The sequence below is a fragment of the Myxocyprinus asiaticus genome, chromosome 42, assembly GCF_019703515.2.
Source record: "Myxocyprinus asiaticus isolate MX2 ecotype Aquarium Trade chromosome 42, UBuf_Myxa_2, whole genome shotgun sequence".
Lineage (NCBI taxonomy): Eukaryota > Metazoa > Chordata > Actinopteri > Cypriniformes > Catostomidae > Myxocyprinus > Myxocyprinus asiaticus.
In genome coordinates, this window is record NC_059385.1 from 33473149 (window position 1) to 33496018 (window position 22870).

Consider the following 22870-nt stretch of genomic DNA (forward strand, 5'->3'; position numbering starts at 1 on the left):
CTTGCTGAGCAGCCTTTCAGGTTATGTTGATATAGGACTTGTTTTAATGTGTATATAGATACTTGTCTACTTGTTTCCTCCAGCATCTTCACAAAGTCCTTTGCTGTTGTTCTGGGATTGATTTGCACTTTTCGCACCAAACTACGTTCATCTCTAGGAGACTCCTTCCTGAGTGGAATGATGGCTGCGTGGTCCCATTGCTTACTATTTTTTGTACAGATGAACGTGGTACCTTCAGGCATTTGGAAATTGCTCCCAAGGATGAACCAGACTTGTGGAGGTCCACAGTTTTTTTTTTTTTTTTTTTTAATCAAAAGATTTCTTTTGATTTTCCCATGATGTCAAAGAGCAAAGAGGCACTGAGTTTGAAAGTAGGCCTTAAAATACATCCACAGGTACACCTCCAATTCAGTAAACCTCCTATCAGAAGCTAATTGTCTAAAGGCTTGACATCATTTTCTGGAGTTTTCCAAGCTGCTTAAAGGCACAGTTAACTTAGTGTATGTAAACTTCTGACCTACTGGAATTGTGATAGTCAATTAAAAGTGAAACAGTCTGTCTTTAAACAATTGTTGGAAAATTACTTGAGTCATGCACAAAGTGGTTAAAAAAATAGTTTTAATGACTTCATCCTAAGTGTATGTAAACTTCTGATTTCAACTGTATTAATTTAATAATGATATATAAAGGATAAATCAATGTCTTATCTCAAAGCTGCCCAATCAGCCAGTGGAAAATGAGCATTAAATACAAAGAACAAAAAAAAACAGCCTGATATATACAGTTGAAGTCAGAAGTTTACATGCACTTAGGTTGAAGTCATTAAAACTCATTTTTAACCACTGGAGGAAACAGGTAGACAAGTATCTATATCCACAGTAAAACGAGTCCTATATCGACATAACCTGAAAGGCTGTTCAGCAAGGAAGAAGCCCCTGTTCCAAAACTGCCATAAAAAAGCCAGACTACTGTTTGCAAGTGCACATGGGGACAAAGATCTTACTTTTTGGAGAAATGTCCTCTGGTGTGATGAAACAAAAATTGTTACTGTTTGGCCATAATGACCATCGTTATGTTTGGAGGAAAAAGGGTGAGGCTTGCAAGCTGAAGAACACCATCCCAAACGTGAAGCATGGGGGTCGCAGCATCATGTTGTGGGGGTGCTTTGCTGCAGGAGGAACTGGTGCACTTCACAAAATAGATGGCGTCATGAGGAAGGAAAATGATGTGGATATATTGATTCAACATCTCAAGACATCAGCCATGAAGTTAAAGCTCAGTCACAAATGGGTCTTCCAAATGGACAATGACCCCAAGCATACCTCCAAAGTTGTGGCATAATGGCTTAAGGACAACAAAGTCAAGGTATTGGAGTGGCCATCACAAAGCCCAGACCTCAATCTGATAGAAAATTTGTGGGCAAAACTGAAAAAGCATATGCGAGCAAGGAGGCCTACAAACCTGACTCAGTTACACCAGTTCTGTCAGGAGGAATGGACCAAAATTCCAACAACTTATTATGAGAAGTTTGTGGAAGGCTACCGAAAACATTTGACCCAAGTTAAACAATGTAAAGGCAATGCTTCCAAATACTAACAAAGTGTATGTAAACTTCTGACCCACTGGGAATGTGATGAAAGAAATAAAAGCTGAAATAGATAATTCTCTCTACTATTATTCTGACATTTCACATTCTTAAAATAGTGATCCTAACTGACCTAAGACACGGAATGTTTTCTATTATTAAATGTCAGGAATTGTGAAAAACTGAATTTAAATGTATTTGGCTAAGGTGTATGTAAACTTCTGACTTCAACTGTGTGTGTGTGTGTATATATATATATATATATATATATATATATATATATATATATATATATATATATATATATATATATATATATTATAAATATACACTGGCGGCCAATAATGTACAGTTTTTGAACTTATGGAATGAAATTGGTACTTTTATTCACCAAAGTGGCTTTCAACTGATCACAATTTATAGTCAGGACATTAATAACATGAAAAATTACTATTACAATTTGAAAAAAAAAAACTGCTTAAACTGCTTCAAAGAGTTCTCATCAAAAAATCCTCCAAGTGCAGCAGTGACAGTTTTGCAGATCCTTGGCATTCTAGCTGTCAGTTTGTCCAGATACTCGGGTGACATTTCACACCATGCTTCCTGTAGCACTTGCCACAGATAGTCTTGACGGGCACTTCTTATGCATCTTACAGTCTAGCTGATCCCATAAAAAGCTCAATGGGTTTAAGATCCATAACACTCTTTTCAAATTATCTGTTGTCCAATGTCTGTGTTTCTTTGCCCACTCTAACCTTTTCTTTTTGTTTTCTGTTTCAAAAGTGGCTTTTTCTTTGCAATTCTTCCCATAAGGCCTGCACCCCTGAGTCTTCTCTTTACTGTTGTACATGAAACTGGTGTTGAACGGGTAGAATTCAATGAAGCTATTTCTCAAACTAGAGACTCTGATGTACTTATTCTCTTGTTTAGTTGTACGTCTGGGCCTTCCACATCTCTTTCTGTCCTTGTTAGAGCCAGTTGTCCTTTGTCTTTGAAGACTGTAGTGTACACCTTTGTATGTAATCTTCAGTTTTTTGGTAATTTCAAGCATTGTATAGCCTTCATTCCTCAAAACAATGATTGACTGATGAGTTTATAGAGAAAGCTGTTTCATTTTTGACCTAATATTGACCTTAAAACATGCCAGTCTATTGCATACTGTGGCAACTCAAAAACAAACACAAAGACAACGTTAAGCTTCATTTAATGAACCAAATAGCTTTCAACTGTGTTTGATATAATGGCAAGTGATTTTCTCGTACCAAATTAGCAATTTAGCATGATTACTCAAGGATAAGGTGTTGGAGTGATAGCTGCTGGAAATGGGGCCTGTGTAGATTTGATCAAAAATGACTTTTTTCAAATAGTGATGGTGCTGTTTTTTACATCTGTAAGTCCTGACTATACTTTGTGATCAGTTGAATCCCAATTTGGTGAATTAAAGTTTCCAATTTCCTTCTGAAACAGCAAAATCTGTATATTTTTCCAAACATTTTGCCGCCAGTGTATGTTTTGATCAGAGCAAGGTAACTCCTGTGCATGTTGTCTATCTTTATGATCATATGTGAGATTTTGTGTCTGTATAGTTTAGGTTGTTGGATAACACTTTATAATAACTACGAGGTATAGAGTATTTGTAAAGCATCAGTTTATATTTATTTATAAATTGTTGTACTTTCATTGTTAATACATGTATAGAGTATATACAAATAGAATGTTAATAATTTATATTTTCTCTTGAAAATTATTATTGTTTAATAAGTTCATGTTTAAGCAGTTTAATAATGTTTTTTCATTCATTGTAAACTATTTTTTAACCAGTCTTAGCTTATGTATTTTGTTTGGTGCAAACCAGTGGTAAAGAAGTGTTTGAGAACATTAACCCTCTGGGGTCGACGGACGCGCCAGCGCATCCTGCTGGATTTTTCCGCATAACAGTGGAAACAACTTAAAATACTCCGTCATTTTTGAGCATACAGATAAGTGTAAGACATCATTAGAAACTATAAAGGGTCTACTTTTATTTGTGTACACGCACAATAATAACAAAACATTGTGCTTTTGTAAAATAAAGAAAATAAACAGGGTGCGCTTTCAGCCATCTCTGTCTCCGCGAGCATATTTCTGAAACATATCACAAAAATGAAGTGAAACTCAACGAATACTTAAAACACAAACATGAAACATATGTCTAAAGAAAGCTTAAAATGTCTACTTTTAAATAAAACTATTCAAATTTAAAACAAATATTCTCCTGCAATGTAATCTGTATGAAACAAAGCGATGTACAGTTTCTCCTGGCTCAGCTCGTTATCCCTAATGAGATCACACCCACCAGCAGAGCGCGCTATTCATACGGTAATGTGCTGAGGCGATCAATGGAAATGGTAAACGCCCCCAACAGTGCCTTAAAAAACATCAAGTTCATCATCCAATTCATTCACTTTCCTGCGCATTTGGAAGATTGCATGCTACACAGGTGAGGAAGCTCTACAGATGGTCCTGGATAGTGACGTAGAGTTCACATTTTCCTCCAAAGAAGAGCAGGACTCTGACAATGAATGTTTACATTTTGAAGAGCGACTTGATCCAGCTGAGGATACAATTCCAGATGAGTAAGTCATTTAGTTTTACTTACATATTAGTTGACATGCTATTTTATATAAACATATACATATTTTACTAGCTGGACTATTTCCAGACTTGCCAGCCAGTATTCAGAGTATTGACATTTGAAATGTGTCCTAATAGGCAAGTTTTAGTAACATTTAAATGCTGTTTCGGCTAAAGCAGGTATTTAAATTGTATGCTATATTAGAATGATTTATGAAGGATCATGTGACACTGAAGACTGCAGCAATGATGCTGAAAATTCAGCTTTGATCACAGGAATAAATTGAATTTTACAATATATTCAAATAAAAAACAGTTATTTTAAATTGTAAAAATATTTCACAATATCGCTGTTTTTGCTGTATTTTGGATCAAATAAATGCAGCCTTGGTGAGCAGAAGAGACTTCTTTTAAAAACATTAAAAAATCTTACAGATCTATAACTTTGAAACGGTATTGTAGGTCTAAAGTTTTTAAGTAAAGTCTTTATGTAAAGAAAATGTATAGTCAGATAATACATTCTCTCTCAGGGGAGGGGTCTTTGTCTCCTCAGGTGTGAATGACATCAATATTCATGATCACCCACGCCTCCTCGCATATGGCCTTTCTAAAAATGTCTTTCACAAAAGTTAAATGACTATATTGTTTTGTATGAATGAGTGATCAGGATGGTTTTACATCATTTTTGTAGCAAAAACTCTAAGCTACAAGAATCTCAAAAGTCTTGTGAACCAATGTTTAGTATGTGATATATGGCTTTATTTCAGTGACTTACAATTTTTGTTTTTTTCAAAAACCACGCATAAAGATTATTTTCTCAAAAATACAAACATGTACAAATGTTGTTCACATATTATTGTAGCCCAGTTTGTGCTGAATACAGTGTTATCAGACTTTAGCCATTAATATGTTTTTAAGCAACTGAAAAAAGCACAAATGTCAAGGCATGTCAAAACTTCTCCAGGGCCCAAAACACCCTCAGACCCCAGAGGGTTAAGAAGGTATAAATCTGTAATTAATAAATAAATTATTTATACATGTATACTGTATATGTAATGAATTGAACATATGATGAATGTATGAATGCTTAAAGTAATATTCTGGGTTAAAAAAATTTTTTTAACAGCATTTGTGGCTTAGTGTTGATCACAGAAATATAATTTTGACTTGACCTTTCTTTTCTTCAAGAAAAAAAAAAGCAAAAATCTGAGTTACAGTGGGGCATTTACAATGGAAGTGAATGGGGCCAATCCATAAACATTAAAATACTCACTGTTTTAAAAGTATATCCAAAGATGTAAACAATATGCATGTTAGCATGATTTTAGTGTGATAAATTCACTTAATAACCTTTCCTGTGTAAAGTTATAACCAATTTTACAACTTTGTTGCCATGGCAATGAAATGCAGAAAACACTTTCCTCAAAATCCTGAAATAACAGTAAAAAATGATGATTTAAAAATGTTTACAGCTCAAATAATACCCTGGTTAATATAATTAATATGTGTTTTTGTTAAATTATAAGCGTCACATTTTTGCCATTAAACTCTCAAAAATTGGCCACCTTAACTTCCTTTATCCAATTCATGTACATATATCCAATTCATCACATAAATAAATGCATATATAATTTCTTAATTAACTATAAATGTATGCCTTCTAAATGTTCTCAAACACTTCTTTACCACTGGATTCCATCAACATCAGTCTGGTATGATTAACAAGTTAATAAATTGTTTGCTACAGTGAACATAATGAATAACATACTGTTTGTATGTAGCCTATTAATGTATTATTAATGTAGGAACAATAACTAATAAATTATCAATTAACTATAAATTAATGATTTACAAATACTTTACTGGTTGTTGCTATCAGCTGTTTTAGAGTAATACAGTTACTTGTTATTCCTTGTTGACTCTTGGCCACAATTAGGATATGGGTGGTTGACATGGTTTACCATGAAAATGTAGGGAAGAAATGGAGAACGAGGCAGTGGTGTTGTTGTATTGCATATTCTCTTGCTTACAAAAAAAACAAAAAAAAAACGTTTTCAAACCTTTTTTTAGTATTATAATATTTAGTATTTTTAGTTTTGCAGTGAAAAATATATTTGATTAAGTACTACTAGCAAGTACCCAAATATTTTTGCAACATGACAGTGAAATGGTAATATAGTTGGACAGTTTATTATTAAAGGGTCATGACATGTGGAATACAATTTTCCTTGATCATTTGACATATAAGTGGTCATTGTACTGTAAGAACATACTGCATGTTTCAGAACTGAAAACTTCCTCCTTAATAGTGAAAGAGCATTTATTTAAACCAGACTCCAGAAACATGTCGTTTGGAATTTGTGGAACTTGTGACATCACAAGGACCAAATACGTCTGCATATGACTGCCTCTTCAGCAAGACATCGATGCGTATTTTTTGTCATTGCACCCTTGGCCTCGCACAGTGGTGCTCCCAGTCAGTCACAGGTGAAGAGGATAGAAGGCCTATCATGGGAGATTCATCTACAGAAAAGAAGACTTACACAGGACACCTTCATGTGCCTATCTGGATTTAAATGTTTTTCTACACTAGATGAAATGGCTTTGACCATTATCATGCATTTCGCACTGCTTTTAAAAGATGCCATGTCAAGTTAGAACTCTAAAAAGGAGCCCCCATTATGTTTCATTCAGCTGCACTGTTTCTTGCTGTTTTGAAGGTATCCTGGCCCGTTTTTGCACCCATCTGTGCTTTATTTAATTGTTGGTATTTTGTAAACATGGACTAGATGGACATCTTTAATTGTTCCGATGCATTTTTGGTGATGTGTACCACATTTTAAGAGCAGCATAAGTGCAACTTTTAAAAACGTGTCTCATTCTGCTGCTGCCAATGGGAGAACTGACTGGGAGAAACACAAGCTGTTCTGTGTGTAAACAAACATGGAAGATGTGAGATGCCACTCCTGTGAAGACCAGCATCTCTGCTTTGGCCTGTTGAAGCCAGTTGAAGCACCCAACAATCACCATAGATTGTATTACGTTTGCGAATTCAAAACATTTCAGCGTGGATTGTATGTTTTGGCTCATATCAGAGTGGATTGCTTGTGAACCAGTCACAATATGATTCAAGCTTTGCAAAGGAACTGTTATTTAAAGATGAGGCAGTTAAACACTACCAGACCCGTGAGTAAACTGTTTCATTTTTGCAAAGACTTTCAGGCTTCGATACGCCTCACCAAAGCGGGCGCTAATAGCAACACTATCTTGAGAGAGTGTACATAAACAGACTGACTCCAGTGGCTCAAATGGTGGAGCCACAAGTGCCTCTAGCACCACAGAAAGGCCCAACACAAGGACATGCATTGGGTGAGATGGAACAAGTCTGGGTTCACTTTCAGAAAACTGGACACCATTGAATGCTTGCCAGTTAACAAATTATTCACCACAGCATGACCCACAGCCTTTGCTGCAACATAGACTTTGAGTATATAGGGTTGAGTTCAGTATCCAAATGTTTCTAAAAGAAGTGCAGAACAATTTGCACAGAACAGCCAACTTGTTCCTCATTGCGAGGGGCCAAACATGGAGCCTCCACTTCTCTGAATGTTAATGCTAGATCGTCCCTTGATCTTGAGGGAGCAGATTCCTCCTCAGCAGGATATCCCAAGGAGGACTGTCCAACAACGCAATCAGATCTGGAAACCATAACTAGTTGGGCCAAAGGGGTGCCACCAAAAGTATAGTCTCCCTGTTCTCCCTCTCTTTGAAACTAAATAGTTTCAAATGTCGTCCGGATAGTTTATGACTCATATAATGCTCAACCTAAAAACTCTGCTGACCCGCCGACAGGTCAAGTGGGTGGGGCCAGGAGTGTGAAATAACTTTATATTTATAATGTAACAGTCCCTGGATACATAATAATGTGTTACCATTTGAAAGCTTAGAATCTGAACTTTTCACAGAACTCCACTTTTGTATTTTTTATTTCTTAATAAAATAACAAGACCTGGAAATTGTCCATCGCAAATGAGCGCCACCCTGTTGTAATGATGTGGGAAAATGAATATGAATATAAAGGTTTTTCAGATACCACTAAACTAGACATGTTATATATCAACTGAAAGCTCTCATTCTTATGAATTTAACTATGTTGTTGCCATGAAGCGTTTAGAATGAACAAACAGTTTTTGCAGGGACATAGCAGAGAGGGCGTTAATTACAGGCTTTCAAAGTCAGGATAAAATAATGATAATGAAAAAAATTATGTTAATCATAAGATTGTAAACATATTCAATATTATTTATAAATGATTGAATTCTTAAAAAAAAATAAGTAGTGGGTTTACTGTTTTTACAGTATTTTGCGATTTGTCCACTGTATGTGTATGGTGAGCTTTTAAATTTGGGTGTAAAACATTGCAGACGGCTGCCAAAATATGTCGCAGAGTTTAAGGTGTTAAGAGTGAGAGCGCAGCTTCCAAGCACTTTGTGAAAGTGTGGGGGGCTAGAAACAGGTCAAAAAGCCAATTTCCTTGATGGACATGTAATGGAAGACAATGTTTTGGAGTGACCATTTTAAAGTAAAATTTCCTGCAAGTCAGATTTAGCCCCATTAGGTCTATAATTGGGCACATGCCACCAACCTTTTCTCCAACTAGAAAGTAGCAGCTATAAATTACGCATAGCACCTGCTTAGGAGTAAAGTTTTCTATTGCTCTCCTGCAGAGGATGGACGGAACTTTCTGCTCCACAATTGCCGACTTTAGCCATTTTTAAATCTCTTTTAAAAAATGTTTTTTATTCTGTAGCTTTTGAATAGATCCTTGAATAGTTTGAATTGGATAAAGACATGATGCTGTATTTAAAGGTTTTCATTTATTTCATTGTTTTATATTTAACTTTATATCAATCTGTTTGTTTTATATCCCTCTGTCATTATTTATTTATTTGTTAGATCTGTAAAGCACTTTGGGTCAACTTCTGTTGTTTTTAAATGTGCTCTATAAATAAAGGTTGACTTGACTGCATCGGAACGCTACAGTGTGGCAAATTCATGGCACGCCAATAGCAATAACACTTGCAGGAGAATACTTGACTGGAGCCCTTAGAGGAGGGCAGAGAGCTTCTTTTGCCCACCCACTTGAGACTCAAATCAAATGGTCTATTCAGGGGCATAGACAGGCATAGACCCCCTCCTTTTAATGGCTGAAGCTTGTCAGATGTGTTTAGCCTGCCCAGGAGGAGCTGGCCTGGTGGATCTAGGATTCAAGTAAATTTTTTTGCGCAGCCATTGGAGGCCTCACGGCTCAGGGTCCGCAGGGGTTGCCAAAGGGGCTGCTGCATATGCAAGTCCAGCACAATGTGTCTGAATGTGGCACACTGCTATTTTGCACATGAAACTTCTCAACCATGCTCATAGCGTCACCGATAAGCCCACTTTGGGATAGCGACACCAAGGCTGCCATACAATTTTCTTTCTGTGCTGGCATGACCTCTGGCTGCATAGGCCTTAGCAACAATGTTCAGTGTCTGCCTACATGGTTTTGACAGCAGGAAAAGGCACATTTCCAAGTTGCAGAGGAGGAAGAACACAGATGAACTGCAGTCGCTTCCTTAATTACACAGTAACAAAGCTGTATAAAGGATATGCCTGCCATCACACAACAGGAGAAAAATAAAACATGCTCTGACCTGCTTATGATGTGCAAAGAGACGGCAAAGCAAATTGAAGGTAGCCTTGCAGAGTGACGAACTTGTGACCCTTAAAGAAAAAAAAAAAGAAGACAGAAAATATAACTAAAAGCCGAGGTCCGGTTAAACGTGCACTGATGAAGGAATTTGCATAATTCTGTAAGCAACTGACACAGTGTTGAAGTGACTGTAATGAAAGTAAACATTTTAAGACAATCAATGCATAACATTCTGTGCACAAAGCCATGTCAACTGCCCATATATTTAGTAAATTTCAAAGCCACAAATGTATTTTCTTTTGAAATTTGCCCTTGTATCGCCACCATCTGTTATTTGTTTTCTTTTTTAGTCCCCATTGCAGAAAGACTTTATCAAGACTGCTCCTGGCAAAGTATGAGCACACATACCTGTTTGTCTTCTGTTAAGCAAAAGGCCTAGCTAGTGAATGTTCATGGACACATAGGTGGACTGTTGTTAATGTTGCATGACTGCTGTTTCTGCCCCCTGTCTCACTTCCAGGAAGAAAGCCCCCTGAGTGTGTCTAGCCCTGACTCTATAGGTACCTGGATACATTACACCTGTGGTGTTGGTACTGGGCGTAGAAGACGCAGATCAGGGGACCAAATAACTTCCTCCCCAGTCTCCCCCAAATCACTGGCTTTCACATCCAGTATTTTTGGCTCATGGCAACAGGTTTTTACCAATTTAATTCATTCTTCACACCAACTGCTAACTTTTGTTCTTTCACACTCAAGAACTTGGCGGCAGTCAGCAAGGACATCTAATCAGCAGATAAATCATAAGAGAGCATTTCCTCATTCATAAGAGTGTTTTTTATTATTATGTATTATATTTCAACCTATATTAATAGGTTTTTAAGGGGAGTGTAATTGGGATTGTGTTCTGGATTATTAGCTTCTGACTTAACCATATGTCCATATATCACCAAGTATCTTAGTCTAACAGCTATCTAGGCATTGTTTTAGGCTACAGTTGTAGGTAATGCAACCTTTCCAGTAATTAACACAGTCATTTAAGGTTACAAGAATAATAGCAAATTATGATAGATTACTCAGCCTTAACAATCTGCTCAAAAATCTTCTTCAGAAGTGGATGAGCTCCATTCTTGTGTGCAATCCCCATTTTTCACAATCCAGTCAATTCTTCATAGAAAACTCAAGTCCTGTCCTACATTTTGTTACTCATTGAATATCCTGTTTCACTTGTAACATTGCAAATACAGTTTCATGTTGACTCTTAAATTAATTTGGTTAAAGTTGGTTATGTTTTACTATAATATGTTAATATGTGATACCTACAGTACGTGTGTGTGTGTGTGGTGGGGGGTTGGTTGTTGATATTTTGTGACATTTTTACTGTTTAGCGAATATCAACATTTTTTATGTCTTACAGTAATTATAACCCATGTGTTATAATTATGTTGATGCTGTTTACGATACATTATTGCTTGTTTAGACTGTCCACTGTCAGTCATGAGCAAGAATGGTTTTCCTGACATTTTTACATAAAGTGGAAACCTTGGTCAGCAGTTACCTAACTGTCGGTTAAACTTGTTGAAGCCTAAGGCCCCAAAAATATTTAGAAATGTCTGAATGTCATAGGATGGCATAACAAACCATAGGTGTTGTTCATCACAAAGTGTCCAAAAATATTTTTTCTTAATTTTGAGCAATGTTTTTATTTTTTTTATTATATGAAACCTAACAAACATCTTTTTGTTAAATGTTTTGCTAAAAAAGCGTTAGTGCTATCCTTGCTTAAAATAAATGCTATATATATAAATACAGTGTGTGTGTGTGTGTGTGTGTGTATATATATATATATATATATATATATGTATATATATGTACAGTACTGTGCAAAAAGGCACTTATGAAAAATGTTTCATAATGTGGATGTCTTAAAAAATAATGACATATATATAGTTTTCATTTATCACTTAATGTCATACTAAGTCCAGTAAACATAAAAAAGCTAAATCAATATTCGGTGTGGCCACCTTTGCCTTTAAAACAGCACCAATTATCCTAGGTACAGCTGGACACAGTTTTTCTTGGTTGTTGGCATATAGGAGATAAGATAAGCTTCTTGGAGAATTCGCCACAGTTCCTCTATCTATTTAGGCTGTCTCAGTTGCTTCTGTCTTTATGTAATCTCAGACTGACACAATGTTCAGTGGGGGGCTTTGTGGGGGCCATGACATCTGTTGCAGGGCTCCCTGTTCTTCTATTCTAATCTTTTCTATTTGCAATAGTAATGTTTGGGAGTCTAACATTTATATTTCCTATTGACACACTAAAGCTGAAGATATAAATAACCATCTTAAGACAAATGCTTTTGTGAAACATCTTATGTGCCTAAGACTTTTGCACAGTACTGTGTGTGTGTGTGTATGTATGTATGTATATATATATATATATATATATATATATATATATATATATATATATATATATATATATGTAAACACACTCTCACTGGCCACTTTATTAGGTACAGCTACTTATTCATGTGATTATCTAATCAGCCAATCATGTGGCAGCAGTGTAATGTATAAAATCACACAGATATGGGTCAGGAGCTTCAGTTATGTTCAAATCAACCATCAGCATGGGGAAAAAATTTGATCTCAGTGATTTAGACCATGGGATTGTTGGTGCCAGATGGGCTGGTTTGAGTATTTCTGTAACTGCTGATCTCCTGGGATTTTCACACACAACAGTCTCTAGAGTGTATTCACCTTATGCGCCAGAGAAACTAGTGTGCAGCCATCTTGAAAATGTTGTCTTCGAGTTTCCATTCTAGCGGTTCTATATAGATATCTTTGGTGTTGATGTCAAAGTGTAGTTAGCTAGCGAAGTGGATTTATAGGTTATAGAGTTGTAAAAAGCTATCATGAGTATTTTAAAGTGTTCAGTGGATGTCTTAACAACTGGAGGCATAGCGGGGAGATTTTAAAACAAGAGTGCTTCATTCATAAATACACATGATCCAACCTTTATGCTGTGGACGTACTGATATACTTCTGTGCTCATGAAACTCCAGGAGACAACACAAAGTCATTAAAAATATCTCTGTAAGACACCTCTCACCATCTTTTCGTATAATTCACCCATCGTGTTGTTGAGGTGAGCAGATTTTTGAGTGTTAAACCAGGACGAGGGAAGGGTGCAACTGTATTTATACATAAACACTTATACATGTGAAAGTGTATGTTTTATTTTATATTCTGTTTACAACCATTTTAATCACATTTAAGCCAATAAAAAATGTAGGATGACAAATTAATTTTAAAAAGTACAATTGTAATTTTCTTTAATGTTATGAACTTGCATACGAAATAAAACAAGCTGTCACTGTTGGAAATTTCATTCAACTACACAATTTAAAACAAATTATTAACAAGTTGAAACATAAAAATTAAGCAGATTTCCACATATAACAATTAAACGCTTGTATCATGAAAAAGAGCTGTGTGAAATAGCTGTCTTAATGTGATCTGCCAGGTCCAATTTACCTCCTCAGGTGTGGTAAAAACGAACATTTAGAGTGACAGAAAAAACATAGTAAAGTGGTGCTGTAGACTCACACCATCAACTCTTGGTGAAAAAAACATTGTGCTCCCACACAATCCATTTTGATCGACTCTTCTCACTACAGGTGCATCTCAATAAATTAGAATGTCGTGGAAAAGTTCATTTATTTCAGTAATTCAACTCAAATTGTGAAACTTGTGTATTAAATAAATTCAGTGCACTCAGACTGAAGTAGTTTAAGTCTTTGGTTCTTTTAATTGTGATGATTTTGGCTCACATTTAACAAAAACCCACCAATTCACTATCTCAAAAAATTAGAATACATCATAAGACCAATAAAAAAACATTTTTAGTGAATTGTTGGCCTTCTGGAAAGTATGTTCATTTACTGTATATGTACTCAATACTTGGTAGGGGCTCCTTTTTGCTTTAATTACTGCCTCAATTCAGCGTGGCATGGAGGTGATCAGTTTGTGGCACTGCTGAGGTGGTATGGAAGCCCAGGTTTCTTTGACAGTGGCCTTCAGCTCATCTGCATTTTTTGGTCTCTTGTTTCTCATTTTCCTCTTGACAATACCCCATAGATTCTCTATGGGGTTCAGGTCTGGTGAGTTTGCTGGCCAGTCAAGCACACCAACACCATGGTCATTTAACCAACTTTTGGTGCTTTTGGCAGTGTGGGCAGGTGCCAAATCCTGCTGGAAAATGAAATCAGCATCTTTAAAAAGCTGGTCAGCAGAAGGAAGCATGAAGTGCTCCAAAATTTCTTGGTAAACGGGTGCAGTGACTTTGGTTTTCAAAAAACACAATGGACCAACACCAGCAGATGACATTGTACCTCAAATCATCACAGACTGTGGAAACTTAACACTGGACTTCAAGCAACTTGGACTATGAGCTTCTCCACCCTTCCTCCAGACTCTAGGACCTTGGTTTCCAAATGAAATACAAAACTTGCTCTCATCTGAAAAGAGGACTTTGGAACACTGGGCAACAGTCCAGTTCTTCTTCTCCTTAGCCCAGGTAAGACGCCTCTGACGTTGTCTGTGGTTCAGGAGTGGCTTAACAAGAGGAATACGACAACTGTAGTGTCGGTGTGTGGTGGCTCTTGATGCCTTGACCCCAGCCTCAGTCCATTCCTTGTGAAGTTCACCCAAATTCTTGAATCGATTTTGCTTGACAATCGTAAGGCTGCGGTTCTCTCGGTTGGTTGTGCATCTTTTTCTTCCACACTTTTTCCTTCCACTCAACTTTCTGTTAACACGCTTGGATACAGCACTCTGTGAACAGCCAGCTTCTTTGGCAATGAATGTTTGTGGCTTACCCTCCTTGTGAAGGGTGTCAATGATTGTCTTCTGGACAATTGTCAGATCAGCAGTCTTCCCCATGATTGTGTAGCCTAGTGAACCAAACTGAGAGACCATTTTGAAGGCTCAGGAAACCTTTGCAGGTGTTTTGAGTTGATTAGCTGATTGGCATGTCACCATATTCTAATTTTTTGAGATAGTGAATTGGTGGGTTTTTGTTAAATGTGAGCCAAAATCATCACAATTAAAAGAACCAAAGACTTAAACTACTTCAGTCTGTGTGCATTGAATTTATTTAATACACGAGTTTCACAATTTGAGTTGAATTACTGAAATAAATGAACTTTTCCACGACATTCTAATTTATTGAGATGCACCTGTAGTTTCAATACAAACAGGAAGTTAGATGACAAAATGTGAAAGAATGGAGCACAGAAAAGGGGCGGGGCTGAATAAGGTGAATAGAGAATGGTGCGAAAAACAACCAAAGAGTAGCAGTTCTGTGGACTAAAACGCCTTGTTGATGACGGAGGTCAATGGAGAATGGCCAGACTGGTTCGAGCTGACAGAAAGGCTACGGTAACTCAGATAACCCCTCTGTACAATCGTAGTGAGCAGAATAGCATCTCAGAATGCAAAACATGTCGAACCTTGGCAGATGGGCTACAACAGCAGAAGACCACTTTGTTTCACTTCTGTCAGCCAATAACGGAACACTGAGGCTGCAGTGGGCCTACCATTTGTGTACCTCAGCAGAAACCCAGATTTGTCAGACCAGGTGATGTTTTTCCAAACATCTTCTGTCCAGTTTTGGTGAGCCAGTTCCCATTGCAGCCTCAGTTTCTTGTTCTTTGCTGACAGTAGTGGTACCCGGAGGGGTCTTCTGCTACTGTAGCCCATCCACCTCAATGTTCGACGTGTTGTTCAGAAAAGCTTTTGTAAACACACTGTAATGCATGTTTATTTGGGTTACTGTCACCTTCCTGTCAGCATGAACCAGTCTGGATATTCTCCTCTTTCATTAACAAGCCGTTTTCGCCCACAGAACTGCCGCTCGCTGGATGTTTTTCACACGATTCTCTTTACACTCTAGAGACTGTTGTGTGTGAAAATCCCAGGAGATCAGCAGTTACAGAAATATTCAAACCAGCCTGTCTGGCACCAACAAACATGCTGCGGTCTAAATCACAGAGATCAAATTTTTTCCCCTTTCTGATGGATGATGTGAACATTAACTGAAGCTCCTGACCCATATTTGCATGATTTTATACATTACACTGCTGCCACACGATTGGCTAATTAGACAATCGCATGAATAAGTAGATGTACAGGTGTACCTTATAAAGTGGCCGGTGAGTGTGTGTGTATATATATATATATATATATATATATATATATATATATATATATATATATATATATATATAATACATTTGAAGTCAGAAGTTTACATACACCTTTGCCAAATACATCTAAACTCAGTTTTTCACTGAGTGTAACTGAGTCAGGTTTGTAGGCCTCCTTGCTTGCACACACTTTTTCAGTGTTGAGGTCAGGGCTTTGTGATGGCCACTCCAATACATTGACTTTGTTGTCCTTAAGCCATTTTGCCACAACTTTGGAGGTATGCTTGGGTCATTGTCCATTTTGAAGACCCGTTTGCGACTGAGCTTTAACTTCATGGCTAATGTCTTGAGATGCCATCTATTTTGCAAAGTGCACCGGTCCCTCCTGCAGCAAAGCACCCCCACAACATGATGCTGCCACCCCCATGCTTCACGGTTGGAATGGTGTTCTTCGGCTTGCAAGCCTCACCCTTTTTCCTCCAAACATAATGATGGTCAATATGGCCAAACAGTTAAATTTTTGTTTCATTAGACCAGAGGACATTTCTCTACAAAGTAAGATCTTTGTCCCCATGTGCACTTGCAAAATGTAATCTGGCTTTTTTGTGGTGGTTTTGGATCAGTGGCTTCTTCCTTGCTGAGCAGCCTTTCAGGTTATGTCGATATAGGACTCATTTTACTGTGGATATAGATACTTGTCTACCTGTTTCCTCCAGCATCTTCACAAGGTCCTTTGCTGTTGTTCTGGGATTGATTTGCACTTATCGCACCAAACTATGTTCATCTCTAGGAGACAGAATGCGTCTCCTTCCTGAACAGTATGATGGCTGCGTGATCCCATGGTGTTTATACTTGCGTACTATTGTTTGTACAGATGAACGTGGTACCTTCAGGCATTTGGAAATTGCTCCCAAGGATGAACCAGACTTGTGGAGGTCCACAGTTTATTTCTGAGGTCTTGGCTGATTTCTTTTGATTTTCCCATGATGTCAAGCAAAGAGGTGCTGAGTTTGAAGGTAGGCCTTAAAATACATCCACAAGTACACCTCCAATTGACCTATCAGAAGCTAATTGGCTAATTGCCTAAAGGCTTGGCATCATTTTCTGGAATTTTCCAAGCTGCGTAAAGGCACAGTTAAATTGGTGTATGTAAACTTCTGACCCACTGGAATTGTGACATAGTCAATTAAAAGTGAAACAATCTGTCCGTAAACAATTGTTGGAAAAATTACTCATGCCATGCACAAAGCAGATGTCCTAAATGACTTGTATGAAATCTGTGGAGTGGTTAAAAAAAATGAGTTTTAATGACTTCAACCTAAGTGTATGTCATCTTCTGACTTCATCTGTGTGTGTGTGTGTGTGTGTATATACAGTACTGTGCAAAAGTCATAAGATGCTTCACAAAATTCTCCATCCTATCTGCCAAGGTACCTAGGAGAATTGGTGCTGTTTTGAAGGCAAAGATGGTCACACCAAATATTGATTTAGCTTTATTTATGTTTACTGGACTTTGTATGATGTTAATTGATAAATGAAAACTATTTATGGCATTATATTTGAAGACATCCTCACTATGCAACATTTTTCCCAAGTGCCTAAAACTTTTGCACAGTACTGTATGTATATGTATGTATGTATGTATATATATATACACACACACACACACACTACCGTTCAAAAGTTTGGGGTCACTTACTCATTCTTTATTTTATTTTTATTTTTTCACATTTTAGAATAATAGTAAAGTCATCATAACTTTGGAATAATAGAAATGGAAATATGGGAATTATGTTGTGACTAAAAAAAAATCCAAAATTAATCAAAACTATGTTATATTTTAGCATCTTCAAAGTGGCCACACTTTGCCTAGATTTTGCAGAAATGTACTCTTGGCATTTTCTCAACCAACTTCTTGAGGTATCACCCTGGGATGCTTTTTAAATAGTATTGAAGGAGTTCCCATCTATATGCTGGGCACTTAGTGGCTGCTTTTCTTAATTATTAAGAAGTCATCCATTTCAAAAACTTTTTTTTATATATATATATAAAATTTTAAGTTTTGTAATTAAATAAATTAATATGTTGGCACAATTATATTTTTGTCTACAAAACTAATTTCAAACATTTAAGCATACGCCTTCAGATCAAAAGGTTTTTAAGATCATGAGAAACATTTCAGGCAAGTGACCCCAAACTTTTGAACGGTAGTGTATATGTATAAATGCATGAACATTCATAAATTTTGAAGTGTGAGTTATCTGTCCAAATACTTTTTGGGACCACTATATCGCAAACCAGCTTTTACCATTTTTACTCAGAGTATGCATAGTAAAAGTAATAAATCTAGGAACTGGGGAACCATTAGGTGACTATCAGGGCTTTTAGGAGATGTCAAGATCGATCTATGCCTCAGGTAAAGATTTGATTGTGGGGAAAAAGATCTCTGTGCTGACCCTCCAATAACACCCAGCCTCCTCCCCCCACCCCCTTGCTAAGGATTACTTCTCTTTTCCTAACTAGTTTTGAATTTTGTTTTGGTTTTGCATGAAACTGAATTTAACATTTTAAAAGAAAAAATGAGGCCTCTGATCTTTTTATTCTTTCACTCTGTTGTTGGTTTTTACAAGGGTGAAAATGTATATTTGTTTGAAATTGTGACATTTTGATTTTGTGAATTTACTCTTTGTAAACTGTTGCCATGTTTGTCCTCATTCCCCTTTTCTTCCCTGATTTTGTTTCCTGTATCTAATATGGAATGTAGTCTGTGTGGCAATGGGTTAATGCATGATGCACATCTGTTTCTTCATGCTGTTTTTATTTGTTGCCTTTTTGTTGTGTGAACTGACATATTTTCAATGCTGCTAATTAACATGTCTGTTTGGAAAAGACCTACTTATTGATCAAAGTTTGAAAGAAGCATAACAGTTGTGTTGAGTTGGTATTGTTTTCTGCTTGTGCTCTATCAGGTCCTGTCGGAGAACAACAGTCACGCCAGACCGAGCAGACTGCACACAGACCACAAACACACCACAGGAATAGGTAAGACAAGCCCTCACAGATGTCATATCACACTTATAATGTTAATATAATAAAGATAACAGATCAGGGCTCAACAATAAGTATTTTTTTGTTTAAATAGTTCGTATTTGTACTTTTCCTGCCAACATTTTTACTGGCCCCACCAAAAAAAAAAAAGAAAAAAGAAAATGTATGCATTTTATTTTTAGCAATGTATTTTTATATGTGCCAGGAAAAAAGTTAGTAAACTTTATTTATTTTTTTGTTTTTCACTTGTAAGCTTTTACAAAAAAAACAACAAAATAGTATTTATTTATTTATTTTTTTAATTTGTAATCTTGGAAAATTATACAGCTGAAATGTCCACAAAAGCTAAAAATTCAAGAACACACTTTTGCTGAAAAAAGATGGCATTGACGTAATCATTGTCATGAAAATTATGAAAATGAACTATTCAGTATTTTAATTATTGCTTACAAAACTATAACAGGTCATTCTCACAGTTTCTACCTCATCTATGTTAGCAAGATGACATTATCCTGGTGACATATTGGAATCAACAATGTTTAATGTTTAAAATATGCAAGGCATACAAACACATGCAAATGAAAATGAAAAAAATAATAAAAAAATAAAGATGTTGTAACAATCAGAATTGGCCCGACAGGACAAGTGACAGTTCCATCAACTGGCCCAAAACTCTTGCAAACTGGCCTTGGGTTCTTGGCTCCTCCTTATTGTTGAGCCCTTCAGATGTATTTTGTAATATCCTGGATGTTCAGATGTCTCTACAATTCATTATATCGTAAACACAAATTGTGACATACTTGTCCTAGTTTTTAATTTCAAAATAATGTTTTGCCATTCTATTTCAGTTCTCTGTTGTGCGTGATGTTGATGTGGCTGCTCTTTCTTGATTCTTTCACACCCAGTGATCAATTAATTTTGGTGTGATGTGGAATTGAATTTGTAATGCTCCTGATATGCTTACTCTAAAACACACTGTATTCTAAGATTTTTGCCACACAGCCGACTAATACAGCGCTGACTCAGTCTCTCATATATGCTTGTAATGTCCTTTGTGTGTTTGTATGCAGCATATATACAGATTTTCATGGTTTGAAGAATGTAATTTTTCCTTACTGTGTAATTTTGCATCTTTGGTAACTGTTTGTTAATCTAGTGAGGTTAATTATCTTACCAAAAAAGGAATGTGTGTCAAACTAATATTTTTCTTTAATTTATGGGAAAATTTCATCAAGAACTACAAACCAACTGTTGACCCCAAACTAGTAAGCCCTTATTGTGGAAAGTCTCTGTTAGTAGCACGGAAGACCTTAACCTACGTCAACCCTAAAGTTAACAAAATGAGAAACTGTTGTGATTTTGTGTTTTCTTTGCTTTGAGATGTGGCTAAATGGTTGTCAATGACAACATGATGGTAAAGTAATTTTACATTTTACTATTCACACCAAGAATGACCGCAACAAACACATTTTCGAAAATTTGCATCAAAACTATCCACGCTGGCACGTCAGGAATTTTCACCAGTGTCTTAATTGTGCATACCTGAACAAAAGCAAAATGCATTCTGGTCATTCACATGCTTTTCAACAAAATACAACCCTTCCAATAATACAAATGTATTCGTTTTATGGCAAAATGTAACCCATATCTAAAATGTAACTCATGTACGCAAGTGATACACTCGTTAGGTATGCATTGTCTTATTTTAGCATCTTATGGAGAGAATGTATCCTTTGTGTGAATAGGCCTTTACAAATCTTGTCACTTTCAGTTAAATTGAAACTGGGAGGACCTTATTTAGTAACCATGACAAAAGACATTACTGTCATTATGGGATGCTTTCAGTGTGGCTGCACAACTTATACTGTGGCAAGAATCTTGTACAAATGCATGCTGCATGCATTGCAAGGTGTGTCTCCTGGAACACACGAGTGCTGTATGTATCTTCTCTAACTCCATCAGGATCTCATTGTGCTGGCCTGTTTAGCACCATGGTGCTGGGCGGTTCCTCCAGTGCACCTAACCTACAAGATTATGCTCACGCACACCGTAAAAAGCTGACCTCCTCTGGCTTCTTAGATGGTATGTGCCGACACGCACACACACCTTCCAAGGTGAATCCCCATCCTATAAAGGAGTCCTGGAATCTTATCCGTGTTTTTGGTTCTAAACTATTAGTGTTTGAGTTACATTGGAATTACTGGGATATTTCGTCCTGTTTTTTTGTTGTTGTTTTTTTTTTTTTTTTTTCACACATGCCTGTCTTTATGATCAATTTATTTACAATGCAAAATGAAAACCAAAAATGACTCTTTATTGCTATTAATATTACTACCGACTGGGCTTTATTTTGTCAGAACAAGCCGGGTCTGAAATCGGAACCTATTTCAGTAGATCCCCACCTCATAGACCTTTGAAAGAAATTATGTTATGATCTGTACATAGTGTACGCGTGTATTAATAATAGTAATAAATATAACTGCAAGCAACAATTACAGGGCCAAGCACACCAACGGCATATCAGGAAGTATGATTTGACATCACTGATTATGATTTTAAGAAAAGTGGTATAAAAAACATAAGCACCATTGCTTATGTTAAAATACAATTTATTATAACTTTTGACCAATGGGTGGTGCTGTCACAAAGTTTATATGGTGCGGTCAGGGTGTGGTGACAATGACATCTAAATCACTGATGCGCTTTTTGAGAACCGTTTGGTCTATCAAAGCTTTTGATAATATTTTGTGGTGAATGTCCCTTCATTTCGTTATATCTTTTGATCACAAGGTGGCGATGGCCCCAAACTTTGTAGGTGGACTTAGGCATGACGCCGATGATGCATACCAAGTTTTGTAACGATACGCCTGTGCGGTGTAAAAATACAGCCTTTTATGACAAATTTCAAAATGGCCTACGCCCAATATGGTTGACATAGGAAAAGTTTATATCATTCGACTCTTTTTGCCCTAAGCCATTTAAAATGACCAGTCTCATGATTTTAGGCCAAACTATTCAGAAGTTACAAGCAAAAATAGCCATTTTTTAAATATCTTTTGACCACTAAGTGGTGCTGTACCTAAACTGTGCAGGTACCTTCAAGTCATGATGGTTATGACATATGCCGTGTTTTGTTTTAATACATCATAGCGTTGCGAAGATACAGCCTCACGTCCATTTTGGCCGGCTTGCCTTCAGATTCATTGAAGCGTTATACGAGAACGGTTTGGTCTATCAAAAAGCTTTTAATAACTTTTTGCCTTGAGTATCCCTAGATGACACAAGCCAAATTTTGTGAAAATTGGACAGCTGACCTAGGAGTTCGAAAAGTAGGTTTTTAGGAAAAAATTTAAATCGTGGAAAATCTAGCAGAAATTGAACCATAGTAATCATTGGCAAAATTATTTTGTCTCTAGGTTTAAAAGTTATAAGCATGTTCAGCTTTGAACAGATTGGGGCTTCCCACCTTTGGTGATTGGCTCCTAATAATAATAATAATAATAACATTGTCTATAACTTTCAAAAAAGCAGCTGTATAAAAAAGGGCAATTTTTATTTTTGTCCTACACAATGTGGCCAAATAGAATAAAACATGCTTTATGGTCACATTAAGGGACATTTGTTTTGGACTCACAGCACAGCAGCCAATACACAACTTAAAAACAGCACACAAAAACATACACAGTACTTAAAATGTTGTGACTGCAGTGTAAAATATGAC

The 22870-nt window shown here is 36.6% G+C and overlaps 1 protein-coding gene across 5 annotated transcripts in view; it reads left to right on the forward strand.

The window, feature by feature from the left end:
• The window catches only part of ppip5k2 (diphosphoinositol pentakisphosphate kinase 2), a 236972-nt gene that overhangs the window by 181976 nt on the left and 32126 nt on the right, over positions 1-22870 (forward strand). For 2 of the 5 annotated variants that reach the window (XM_051683228.1, XM_051683229.1), the window contains exon 25: positions 19071-19143. In XM_051683228.1, coding sequence (XP_051539188.1) covers positions 19071-19143 — 73 coding nt within the window. Of the gene's footprint in view, positions 1-10240; positions 10283-10410; positions 10585-19070; positions 19144-21111; positions 21232-22870 lie in introns of all 5 variants that reach the window. The other 3 variants (XM_051683230.1, XM_051683231.1, XM_051683227.1) reach the window with 3 other exon arrangements.